Here is a 13,589-nt window from a genome sequence, read left to right on the forward strand (position 1 = left end):
GCTGACCAATACACAGTCAGGTCCCGTGTAGTTAGAGTCAGAGCCAGAGAGCATTTGCAGCAGAGTCTGAGCAAGGGAGCAACTGAGAAAGCCAGGTGACACACCAACTCACTAACAAATACATGAACAAATGCACTTGCAAATGAGCTAAATAAAAACCCTATGGCATCAGCCCACACCCTGCTTTTATACTGAGCATGATGTGCTGTGAAATGAAATACTGCTTTGGTCAGTTTGTGTCAGCTGTCTGAACTGTGTCCCCCCATACACTGCTTGTAGTGAGAAAGTTGGGAACACAGGTGCAGCATCAGAAATTGGAAAAAAGTCCTTAAACTGGTACAAACGCTCCTTAGCAGCAACTGAAAACAGCAGTGTTAACAGTATGATTCTCAGCACAAATCCAGAACAGCCTCCTACAGTCTCCTGTGTAGTAAATTAACTCTGTCCTGACTAAACCCAGCACAATGCATTACATTTTCTGCAATTGTAAGAATTCTTAGTCCTGCCCTGGGTGACTTTGGGAAAATCTTTGAAGCCACATTCTTAATTTATTTCCTCCAGGTGTAAATTTACAGTATATTGTGCAGTTATGCTATATGCCTATGTTATGTTGGCTGTTAGAAAACATTGTGGTGATAGTGTAGCTGCATGTGCTGATGCATTCAGAAAGCTCATAAACATTTGTTTAGAATGAAGACTGAGAAAATCCAAGCAACACTAAAAGCTGATCTTTTCCCTTTAGTACCTAGATGCAAATAATTTCCTGGTATTCTGAGATAAAAGTTACTCAGTTTTCACTGTTAAGACATCAGGAGGATCATAGTGTCATTCAGGTTGGACTGGAGGTGTGTGGAGGTACCTTCCAATCTCATGCACAGGTCATGGGGTCAGCACTGAATTCAGACCAGGTTTCTCAGGGCTTGTCCAGTTGGGCTTCAGAACTCATCAAAACCTGCATTGGATTTGCAAGTAATTTAAACTGCCTGTTCTCTTGCTTAACAAGGAGTTAACAAATACATGTGCTGTTTTTCTTCTCAGTATAATAAATTCAAGTGTCGCATCCTGAATGAGAAGGTCAATACTCCAACTACAACCGTGTACAGGTAGTTACGCATGCCTCATAATATTACTGGATATAACTTCTTTCCTAGGATGAAATACATCTAATGAGTGTTTTCCTATTCTTAGGTGTGGTCCCTTGATAGATTTATGCAGAGGCCCTCATGTCAGACATACTGGCAAGATAAAGACCATAAAAATTCATAAGGTAAGTGCCTTAGAAGAATGATTTCACTGAAAATGTGTTGCTGTGTGCGGGCAGTATGATGGTGACTTATGCAAGAATGTATCACAGAATGGGTAACCTGGCCGAAAACTCAGCATAACAAATTGGGGAAAGGTTGTGTGATATTCAGATGCTAAGAAACCCAACTAGGTGTCCAGGGCCTGCACTTCCAGCACAGGCAGGGATGTAAGTGTGGCTTATGGCTTGGTTGAACTGTATCAGCTATAGTTTTTGCTCAGCTGATGGTTATAGCTGAGTGTCAGTAAACAGTTGGAAGAGGATGGTATGGAGAGAGCAAATAGGCTCTAAAAAAATGACAACAGAGAGCTTGAAACCATTTTTACATATTATCCTCACCTGTTCATTCTGGATTTTCTAATCAGTGCTCTGAATTTTAAGATTAGAACTCTCCTTATGCCTTAGTTGTTCTACATTATAGTAACTTACTGATAATTGCATGCCTTTTTATAGCAGGCAGTAGTAGTAAAATGTGGGGTCTCCTCCTTTTCTTCATTGCTTCACTGATTTTTTTTTTTTTTTTCCTTGCAGAATTCATCTACCTATTGGGAAGGCAAGGCTGATATGGAATCCCTCCAGCGCATCTATGGAATTTCATTCCCAGATGGAAAAATGCTGAAGGAATGGGAGAAGTTCCAGGAAGAGGCTAAAAGCAGAGATCACAGAAAAATTGGGCGGGTGAGATGGCTTTTCTGGTTGCGTGTTTCACAAACACTGTGTGGATGCGACCCCTTAACTTGAACCATCTTGAAGATGGCATATACTTGCTGCCACAACCAGGATGTTCAGTTGAGTTGCAAAGTCAGGTGTTTTTCTCTCAAAGAGCATCTAAAGTTCTAAAGCAAGTAACTTCTCTTTAGACTTTTTTCTGTTTTAAACACGATGACATCGTTATTCCACATATCAGTCAGAACAGAGTGTGAACACTTTGGTCTGCGAAACATGAACATTTTGGTCTGCACGCAGTGCTCATTCTAATGAAGTTTGCTGCAGCCTGTTCGCCCACAGTTCTTTTCTTCTGTGTGATTTAAGAGTCCATAATACATCTCCATGTTTTTTTGGTTTTGTTTTTACAGTGGAAAAATAACTGATAGTCCTGAACGCTGCTACAAGGTGTGCTGCTGGGACATGAGAATACATAGAGTATTTCACCATGTGCAGTCCTCAACCATGTGCAGAGTTTGTCACAACATTACTAACTACACTTCACACGTCAGTTCGTGTGCAAATAACTAGAGAGCTGCAGAAGCAGAGCTAAACATTGCTTGTCGGTGTACAGTGGGAGCTGTGTGGGCCTGGTTCGGAGTTTCACATAAATGTGAAGTTTTCAGTAGTGAAGCGGGAAACCGCACACCCTCCTTCCCCTATAAATACTGACGGACATATAAATACTTGTGAAAATGCATCTGATCTATTGGCCTTTTTTTTTTAATAATTAAAAAACAAACAAACACCCAAAACAAAACAAGCAAACAAAAGAAAACCCCACCAAAAACTTTGAGTGATGCCCAGTCAGTAGTAATTAATTTGTGAATGTGCAGTCAAAAAGCTGGTGTACAAATACTAAGTTTTTCAATCTTTTCTGCAGGACCAAGAACTCTTTTTCTTCCATGAGCTCAGCCCTGGTAGCTGTTTTTTCTTGCCTAAAGGAGCTTACATTTATAACACATTAATTGAATTCATCCGGGTAAGTAATGTCTTTTGGAAATCTTACAGAAGAAATTGCTTAATTTTAGAAAAATAGGTAACAGCATGCTACATAGAATGATATTAACAGCCCTTCATTTCAAGTTAGTTTAATTTCCTAGTTCTGTAAGCCGTGGAACTAAAGAAACCTGGTTTCTTTGCATTTGTCTTGTCACAGTCTCTGCTGAATTATGTTTTTATCACTACTTTATACCTGCAGTGAATGCAGTTATCATGATGCTTTAGAATATGAATTCTTTGACATCTAATGATACAGTTAAGCATTTACTGAATTTGGCCTTGTAGAACTATTTGTTAGGAAATTATGTGTCGGGAAAAAAAATGCTCATCTTCCTGTTGTAATACTTGGGCTGCAATGTGCTACTAAGTGTCATTGAATCATTAGAGACTGCTGCTTTGCTTGCAGGGAGGAAACTTGTTCTTCTTGCTTACTACAGAGGAAATTATTTGGGGGAGGGTGGTGCTGGCGGAAGGCATGTATCCTGGCATGTCTAACTCCTCTTCCCCTCCTCTCTCCTCATGGACTTGTAAGGCAGTATTTTTATATTTGTGTTGCCGCAGATTGGAGGTTAAGTGCCATTCCTTTCGTTTGCTCTTTTAGTTATTTTACATACTGGGTCTGTTGTTTTAGGGTGAGTATCGAAAACGTGGATTCCAGGAGGTTGTCACTCCAAATGTTTTCAACAGCAAGCTATGGATGACTTCAGGGCACTGGCAGCATTACAGTGACAACATGTTTTCCTTTGAAGTGGAGAAAGAAATCTTTGCTCTGAAGCCGATGAACTGTCCAGGACACTGGTAAATACATAACAAATCCGGTTTACCAAAGATGATGCTGATTCCCAAAAAAAAAGCCTGTTTCTTTGCCTGCTTAATTGAAAAGATAGCTGTCTTCAGGTATCTGGAGGTGACATGCTGTCAGGAGTGATGTAATTATGGTTCTTGTTGTCTGCGTGCTCTCTGTACTTGAGACATTGAGAAATGTCATTTTCCCACCAGTACAGTGACTGTGTGTTAAACCTGAAGCTTACCTTGGTACTACAAAACCTGGATATCCAACACGGGTACCGAGGCATTGTCAGTTTTGTGTCAATGTAGGCATTCAGGTTTTAATTCTCAGTTTTAGGAGCTGTTTTATCTTCTCTCTGTGTGGTGGAGGCAGCCTACCAGCTATGAAAGGGTATCTGCATTTGTTTTCCTGACAAAGCTAGACAGGAATGATACTTGTGTTCAGAGCGTCTGCTTAGGTACTGGCTGCTTCTTGTTGGCTGTTCTTTGCAGAATTTTGATTCCGGATGAGCTTCAAGTAATACATTTTTCTTTCAGCCTTATGTTTGATCATCGTCCAAGATCATGGCGTGAGCTGCCATTACGGTTGGCAGATTTTGGTGTTCTGCATCGCAACGAGCTGTCAGGAGCTCTTACAGGACTCACTCGCGTACGCCGGTTCCAGCAGGATGATGCTCACATATTCTGTGCTATGGAGCAGGTATGGGCTGCTGTTAAATGAAACTGGGTATTAAAGTCAAGTTAACTGATTTTTTTCCGTCTTTGAGACTTTATTTCTTTTCTCATAAAGATTGAAGAGGAGATAAAGAGTTGTCTGCAGTTCTTGCGTACTGTGTATGATGTCTTTGGATTTTCCTTTAAACTGAATCTCTCTACTCGTCCTGAAAAGTACCTGGGAGATATTGAAGTGTGGAATCAGGCTGAAAAGGTAAACAGTAGTCTCATTAACTTTTTAAATGCAAGCAAGGCTGCAGCTGGAAGTCCTGCAGGAAGATCCTGCTTCCTGAGCGATACCGTGACAGCTGGATATGAGCAATATAATAACTGTCTTCAGTCTGGCTGATGTAAATAGCATACTCTTTTGTACAGAAGCAATCTCCATGTCAGAGTAAAATTACCTCTTGTAATTTTTGATAATTAAAAAAAAAAAAGGAAGAGAACCAATTCTGACACACCCCTAATAAGACTTAGAGCCATCGTCCAAAAGTGAGGTTTCTTCCATGATGAAAGGGTTAGCCCCTGCGTGTGCAGCCCCTGCAGGTGCAGTGCTGGAGAGAAGAAAGGACTTTACTTTTTCAGAAAACAAATGAGCTGGACCAGTAACTGAGAAGTACTGAGAATTTGGTAGTGTCACACTCTGTAGCAGCAGGCTGACCTGATGCTGTAACATGGAAAGGCAGGGAATGGCTGAGAAACATTTGAGTCTGTGTGTCCTTTGTCTTTAGCAACTTGAGAACAGCCTTAATGACTTCGGTGAGAAGTGGGAGTTGAACCCTGGCGATGGAGCTTTCTATGGACCTAAGGTCAGTATGTTTCTAACCCTTAGCTGGGTTAGGCTTTTAATTCTGTTTGGATGAGGCAGACTAAAGTTATACAATTCATTGCTTTCCGTGGATGCTACCGTGATCTTGACAGTAGGGGTAGCATGCAAGTACCGTTATTTGCAGTATAGGAGCAGCAAAAGACCCAAAGTCTTCATGTGTTTACAAAATGATGCTGAATATCGCTTTCTCCAGAAAGACTAAGTGTTGGGCATCTGTTGCTGCAAAATGCTTGCCAGATGACTTCAAATAGATACCTGACCAACAGTCTCCATCTAGTTAAAGTTCTGCTCAGAGTTAATTAAGCAAATACAGATGGACAGTAAATGCTGTTAGCACATGAAGAATGTTCTTCATATCTTATGAGCACAAAGGAGAAAGCAGTATGGTGATGCTCTTGGGTTTTATTCACGACCTTCTTGGTAAAGACAACTTCTATTTTCGACTCTTGTTCCTGCACATTCCCTTCTAATGTAAGGTTATAACTGAATTTTCCAGTGTCAGTATGCATTTCTGAAGCATTGGTGCTGTTTAGGTTTGGCTGGAGGATACACAACAAAACTGTTTCTTAAACTGATGATCTGCTACAAACTGAAATGGTTAAAAACTGGGATTAGGAAGAGGGGATTTTTTTTTTAATAGGTATCTAATACTATTTTGAGATGCTGTCTGGGTAAAATTTTGTGGGGTTTCAGATACATAACCTCTGCTGTTCTTGAGAGAGACATAATACTCTGTGATCCTGGTTTTCACATAGCTTTAACAGTGATTTCCTTAACTAAACCCAGCTCACATGTATAAAATGCTGCTTAAACAGATCTGATTGGTTTAGTGGCAGACATGAACAGAAGGTGGCACTGTAAGATCTTTGTTACCAGAGCAGTTGCTGCATTAGAAATAATCCTTTTGGCATTAAGTGAATCGTAAGTCATGAGAAGAAAATACCCAACTTACTGGTAAACAAGTTTTTGACAAATACTTCTTTTACTGGTGCTGTTTTGTCGCTGCGTTGAGTTGCTGGTCAGTTTTGGTATTTCAAAAAAGCGCCTTGCATTGTTTTTGTGGTTTTCTTGGGTTTTTTTAAAGCTCTCTCTTCAGTTTGTACACATAAGTAGCGTTTTCTAGTAATTTCTTGATATCACTGAGCATAAGGACAGACATCCTTACAAAATTACTTGTAAAAAAAAATTACACTACATTTATGTCTATATTCAGCCATCTAGTACGCTGCTTTGGATTTCTCTCTTTGTACGCTAATTGAATCAATTTCATTTTATGGGTTGTAGGTGAAATGTGTTATAGCAGCTAATCATTCATAATACAAAATGCAAACAACCTTGAGTTATTTCCTCAGTTGATTGGAAAGAAGGCAAATATCTACAGGAACCTTTGTTAATCTTAATTAACCTTATACTTGCTCCTAACACACTGTAGCCAAAGTAAGTTGAGCAAACATGTAGCGTTTTGCACTGGTTTTAATGAACACTCTTTACAGTTACATTTCTAAGTTAAGCCCTACACCTAGAGTACCTTTAAACTACTTGGATTTCTTTTTTTTCTATTCTGTTAACTGAGTGATTTGAAAATAAAAAGGTGGTAAATAATTTATTTTGATAGAACCTCTTTGATGAATAGCTGAACTTCTAAACTCTGGCTTCTGAATGCCAAACTGAAAGCCATGTGGTACTTCAGTTAATAAAACTGATCTGTTTATTCGATACATAAATTAAAATAAGGCACACAGCCCCGGCACGTAGCCATACTGGTAAAAAGATGAACAAGAGCACAGTGCGATAAATAAATAAGGTCATGACACTATAAATCCACTGTTTTATATCTGTCTCTCTGTCTAATTTGTATTATAAGTGTACTCAGGATTGAAGTGTAAGATGCAATAGAAAGAATAGGCCTGGCTGTACAAGTGTCATTGATTAATACGATCCCTACTGGTAAGTGGGCTATTTAACAGCAGGATTCTCTTCCCACGTCCATGCCCTGAATTTGTAACACAAGCTACACAGTATTGAAATACTGCCGAATAATGGAGTGTAAGTTTGTCAGTTTGAGGTTAAAGAAATGTCATTTTTTGGCGAGACACGTTCACTTCTGATCTTGCACTTATAGCTCTGTGCTGCTGGATTCACTCAGGGAAAAGGCTCATGAAAGCCCCAGACTGAAACTCAAACAATTAAGTGTAGTTCCACCTGAAGTAATGTCTCTGTGCTCGCTCACCCTGTTCTTAGCCCCAAGATTTTTTGCATCAGAACCTGCAAATCATTTAAGTCCTAATGTAGGCTGAAGTAAAAGTATGTTGGTGGTCTAAATCCACAGATAATTTCTTTGAGTGAAACGTTTCATCTTAAAACAGTGAGCTTGCTTTCAGAGTGGCATGCTTGTATCCTGAACTGCAGTAAAAGTTTGCATCTTTTTGTTTCTAAGATTGACATTCAGATTAAAGATGCCATTGGCCGCTACCACCAGTGTGCTACAATCCAGCTCGACTTCCAACTGCCAGTCAGATTTAACCTCACCTTTGTCAGGTAAGCACAGAGGCTGGTGGCATAAGTTTACGTCAAGGGAAAAAACCTTATGTTTAAAACAACCCACCTTTCTTCACAGCCATGATGGTAATGACAAGACAAGACCAGTTATTATTCACCGGGCTATCTTGGGATCTGTGGAGAGAATGATCGCCATTCTGACTGAAAACTATGGAGGGAAATGGTAACGTTGAAAAGTTGATTTATTGCAGTTTGAGTAAACACTTCATCTAGAAGAGAAATTAGCCCCAAGCTTGCAAGCATCAAGACAGTTTGTTCATGTTACAGAGATGTGCCACGGGGCAATTCCTCTGGAACCACCTTCCTTAAATATTAAATAATTCTAAATATGGCAGCCTCTGCGTGATACCACTCATGCACGTGGAACGTGCAGCTTGTCTGCCCACCGTGGGTATCTCTCAACTTCACTCCTGCAGCTGAGCTGCCTTGCAGTGACTCATTTATGTAGGTCACCTCCGTTATCTGCTGCAGTGTAATACCTGATGGGGATGACCCCTCTGGTTATAACAAGACTCACCAGTTTTCCCATGGTTAGTTAGTAATAAGCACAAGTCCTCGGTTAAGGTTTGTTCTCTGTTGTAAAACACAACTTGGATCTTCAGGTCAAAAAGTACTTTTGTCCACACTGCAGTTCTTTCAGACGTTCAGTTCTTTTTGGGAGATAAATTTTAACAAGTATAGGACTGTCATTGCCTCTGAACCCAGTCTAAGCAGTTGGCATTATGAATCTCTTGCGTATATTTTAGTCCTATCTGTTAATAGGGTTTTTCATACTAAAAAAACCCACTGAAAGCTATAAACTTGTTTTGTTTGTTTATTGAAGGCCACTCTGGCTGTCCCCACAGCAGGTAATGGTGGTACCAGTGGGACCAACGTGTGATGAGTATGCTCAAAAGGTGATGTATATTGGTCTGTGGGCTTTTTTTTTTTTTGGTAGATTGTATTTAATTGAGATACTTGGTTATAAATGATTGGTAGTGTCTATCCCAGATAAATTTTATAAGTCTTTGCATATTACAATGTATGATTTTTATATTACAGTGACAATTAGCTGCTGAAGTTGTATGTTAAAGGGGACCTGAAACAGATTTTGGGTATCTAAACAACAAAAGCTGGTATTTGTGAGGCTCTTATTTTTGGAAAATTTAGGTTTTTCTGTCTAGCTCAAAAGCTGTTGTACCTGTCAGGTCCTAGTCTCCCATGGCCATGTGCATCTTGCAGAAGCAGGAGGAAAGACGAAAATGGTTCTTTGCGTATTTGGTATCCAGCAGACCACCTACTGTTTTTCTTTCAAGCACCCTACACATAAATAAAATAGTCTGCAAAATTAAAAAAAAAAAAATCTTCTCATTAGAAAGCTCCACCATCCTGCTGCCTTTCACAGTATCAAACTCAACTCCTTATTCAGCCCAAAACATTGGATATTCACATCACTGCTCAGTTATTTAACATATAAGTACTTGCACAATAGCGGACCTGTTTTCGCACCTTGAACTGGACTCATCTCCAGCGCCTGAGCCAATGACTGTGCCTTTGCTTAAGGGGTCAGATAAGCTAAACTGGCTTAAGTCTACAAGTCATAAGTAGTTCATTGTCATTAATATCTTATAGTGACAGTTCAAATACTTTTTCTCCCAGGTCAGGCAGCATTTCCACGATGCTGGATTAATGGCAGATGTCGATGTTGATCCCGGGTGCACACTGAACAAGAAGATCAGAAATGCTCAGCTTGCACAGTATAACTTTATTCTGGGTAATGTGTGGCACATCTGTTACTTTATCCTGGCTCGCTTTCTTTCATAGGTTATAGGATTTGATAATTCTTCTGTGAGCAAGGCAGAGTGGTAGTCAGTGGTTTAGGTCACACTGTTTCTAAGAGTCTCCATTCCAGAGAGCATCTCCTGCCTACATCACAGGCATTCCTAGTATGTATAGCTTCACTGAAATCACAACATGGTTTGGTTTGGAAGGGACCTTAAAGCCCATCTAGTTCCACCCCCCCTGCCATGGGCAGGGACACCTTCCACTAGGTCAGGCTGCTTAAAGCCTCATCCAGCCTGGCCTTGAACACTTCCAGGGATGGGGCCTCCACAGCTTCTCTGGGCAACCTGTTCCAGTGCCTCATCACCCTCTCCGTGAAAGAACTTCTTCCTGATATCTAATATAAATCTCCCCACTTCCAATTTAAACCCATTCCCCCTTGTCCTGTCACTACAGACCCTTGTAAAAAGTCCCCCCCAGCTTCCTTGTAGCCCCTTCAGGCACTGGAAGGTGCTATAAGGTCTCCCCGGAGCCTTCTCTTCTCCAGGCTGAAGACCCCCAACTCTCTCAGCCTGTCCCCGTAGCAGAGGTGCTCCAGCCCTCAGATGCCACCAAGAGGTGGCCTCCTCTGGACTCGCTCCACAGTACCTGTGGCCCAAGGCATTAGTGCTGCATTAGGAAAGGGTCTGTGCTGCCTTCTGGTCAGCAGTGTGGAAACTTATATAAAATCTCTTGCCTTTTGTCAGTCAGATCGTTAGACTATTTTTTTCCATCCACCCTCAATAATTTATATGCTGTTTTTAAGAGCAGCCAAAGAAGTATCCTATTTTCACTGCATGCAGCTGCGGTGCACTTCTGAGGTATATACACGCACAGCAGAAAACTCTTTTCACAAGGGGGAGACTTAGAAACTAACCCTGAGGTAGGTGATTTGAAGCACCACATTAGTCATGTCACGTAAATTGAGGCTCTAGCATTGACCCTAAAGCTATCTGGGATCCATTAGAGTAGAAGGAGCCTTTGACAGAGAAACTTTACCCTCAGATTAATTGATAGAATCGTGAATTTTTGTTCTTTTAAAGAACGAAACTTTTTACGTGTATGATTCAAGCTGGACTTTCTGGTTTGCTTTTCTCTTTACTCATATTTTGCTAAGTTGCTGTTCATAATATCCTAAAGGATATTAATGCTCTGAGATTAAAAAGGCTGTTACAGATCTAAGTGGGGGGGGGAACTGGGAGGAGGACAAAGAAGGATTTGATGTGTTGGTTGGTAAGCTTTTTAGAATTTTTGTTTAGTATGCCTGAGTTTTAGTGTGGGGAAAAGAGACCTCGCTAAGTGCTAAGTTCATTCCTTTGTGTCTTGGTTGTTTCTAGTTGTGGGTGAAAAGGAGAAGGCAAGTGGAACAGTTAACATCCGTACACGAGACAACAAGGTGCATGGTGAGCGTACAATTGCGGACACTGTGGAGAGGCTGCTGGAACTGAAATGCTCTCGCTCCAGACAAGCTGAAGAGGAATTTTAACACCATCTGCTCCACTGCGCATAAGAAAAGATCCTATTTTTCCTAACTCAGTTAACCACAGAATTTTTGTGCCAAACCAGATTTGAAATATATTTCACATTGGACCGCTTGCTCATTTTAGCAGGGATTTTTCTTCGGTCAGAAATGTCTCTTTTTGTAAAAATCAGTTTTTCAAAAAATCTTGACGTAAAATTTTCTGGCGTCTGACCAATGATGAACCAAGATGAAACGACTTTTTGTGACTGCAAGGGAAAATGGAAATGTTAATCAGGCATACCTATAGCATTCAGACTACCCTGTTAAGAATAAAATATGTTTTGATAGCAAAAGTTCTTCATCAGAATTAAACAAAAGTCCTCAGGCTTAAGAAACCACACAGTAACCATGTGCTGCAGCAGCTTTTGGAGTGTCTCCTTTGGCGAGGAAAGTGACACGTTGCAGTCTTGCCTGCTGGCCTTGCAACAGTTAAGGATGTTGGCTCTGCACAGTTCCCAGTCACGTGAAGAGGGAAAGGAACAGAGGCCGCCTACGTCCATAGCGGTTGGTGCCTCCGGCGGTGTCTCGGCTCTCACCGCGTGACACCCCTGATGTGGGGCCGCCTGCCACAGAGCACCAAGCTGCTAACGAAAGCCAGCTGTGCCCTTTTCCAGAGGCAGTGCCTGAAACATGCTGGCTCCAAGGGTAAGGCCATTGCAGGGTTAGAAAGGGGGTGAGACTGCCTGGCAGAGGTTGGGCGTAGCAGGACCAAAGGAGCAGCTAAGAAAACCAAGGTTCTTGGAAGCAGTGTTTCTGTTCTTATCCCTGAGCTGTCCTTTCAGTAAGGCTGCTGGTCACATCAGAAACAAGAATGTACCCCGCTGAAAAGGATAATGATTTTTTTTTTTTTTGGAAGATAAATGCTGTTTTTCAGTTTAATAGGTACAGTCCCCTTCAGTGGAACACCTCCTTCCCAAGTGTAGCCCAGGGCATCACACACTCAATTAGCAGCCCCTCTTACCTCTCAGTTAAGGGATCTCATCGCTTGGGTTTGGGGTTTTTTCCATACCTGGCTGACAAGAGGCACACGTCTGTCACTGACAAAAAATAAAATCATGGTCTGAGTTTTTTTGGCTTCTTTTGTTGTTGTTTTGGGTTTTATTTTGGTTAATCTTAACTAATCTGAACAGCTTCCAAAGACAGTCGATAACTGTTCCTTTAAAAAAACCTATTGCTCAGCTGTAGCAAAGATCACACTAACCTGAGGGCAGCTGTGAGCCATCCTGCCTTTTGAAAACCTCCGAGTCCCACAGTTTCCTTTATCACTGGGGCAGAAGCATTTCATCCAGCCTTTTCTCACCTGTCATGGGTGATGGTAACGTTGCATCGGCACTCATACCCCCTGGGAATTCAGTCTCACCAGACCCCAACCCCAGCAACTTTGAGCAAATTCTATTTCCTCCTCCTTTGGTTCATTCAGACTAAACGTTCCATCTAACTCGTGAAAATAGTAGGGGGGAATCCCCCTGCCTTGCTGCTTTCAGAATTATTTTGGTGAGGGTTATGTGGGTTAGTTTCCTGTATTTTGCCCTGGCTTTACTTTGCTGTGAAGTGACTGTTGCTTGTGCAAAACGGTGTCGTCTGACGTCAGCCGTCCCTGCGGCAGAAGGACTTCATCAGGTGTTGAAGGAAGCCAGTGTAGATACCAGTCCCCCAGGGAAAAGGAGCCGCTAGCTCCGTGTCTTTCTAGGAATAACCGTGTGTCAGACCACCTTTCCGCTAGGCTGCTGTATTTGCTGTTTGTCAGAGCGAGCTCTGCCTTCTCTTTTGCAGGGATCCTTCGGCACACCAGCGTTAAACCCCCGTAGTTGTGCAAGGAGACACCGGTGTTCTGAGGCGGTAGCCGCGGCTGTCTGTGCTTCAGTAGGCGTCAGCCGTGGACAAGTTACCCTTCTTCAGAAACCTCGCTTACGTGGATCGTGCTTTCACGATCTAACCATATGTGCGGACATACATGAACACGTTGCTAGAAGCAACACCTAAGGGTGCAGCCCGATGAAGTGCGTACCTCCTGCAGGGTGTGGGCAGAACCCAAGTGTCTGTGCCCAGATCGTGACCAGTGCAGTGCTGCACTCGCGTGCCATCTAAACTTACGCCGTCTTCTGTTTTAAGTTCCCCAGCTGCCAAGAGCTGTGGACACGTGCAGAAGCAGAACTGGCCTGGCCCGAGCAGCACATCCCCTCTCTCGGATCCACCGGAATTCCTCTGAGGAGTCAGCTGTGGTCACTGCTTATCACCTCTGGTAGCAATAGCTGCTGACAAAGCACTGTGGGAATGCGACTCGGGTGTCGTAGCTTAATGGTGGGACTTCCTGTGAAGCAGGAGAGAAGCCTTTGTATCATCCCTCTGGGGTGTGGGAAGGCAGT

At 42.0% G+C, this 13,589-nt stretch overlaps 1 protein-coding gene across 1 annotated transcript; it reads left to right on the top strand.

Moving 5' to 3' along the window:
• Positions 1-1,038: 1,038 nt before the first annotated feature.
• LOC104508340 (threonine--tRNA ligase, cytoplasmic) lies at positions 1,039-11,257 on the top strand (the record flags this gene model as incomplete). Its single annotated transcript, XM_010149921.1, has 13 exons — positions 1,039-1,103; positions 1,189-1,267; positions 1,835-1,981; positions 2,892-2,990; positions 3,642-3,808; positions 4,337-4,499; positions 4,590-4,727; positions 5,245-5,322; positions 7,780-7,880; positions 7,960-8,064; positions 8,725-8,797; positions 9,540-9,654; positions 11,039-11,257. Coding segments are annotated over 13 exons (1,479 nt in total), but the record flags the coding sequence as incomplete, so codon positions are not given.
• Positions 11,258-13,589: the final 2,332 nt, after the last annotated feature.

The sequence above is a fragment of the Eurypyga helias genome, unplaced genomic scaffold (assembly GCF_000690775.1).
Source record: "Eurypyga helias isolate BGI_N326 unplaced genomic scaffold, ASM69077v1 scaffold34434, whole genome shotgun sequence".
NCBI classification, from domain to species: domain Eukaryota; kingdom Metazoa; phylum Chordata; class Aves; order Eurypygiformes; family Eurypygidae; genus Eurypyga; species Eurypyga helias.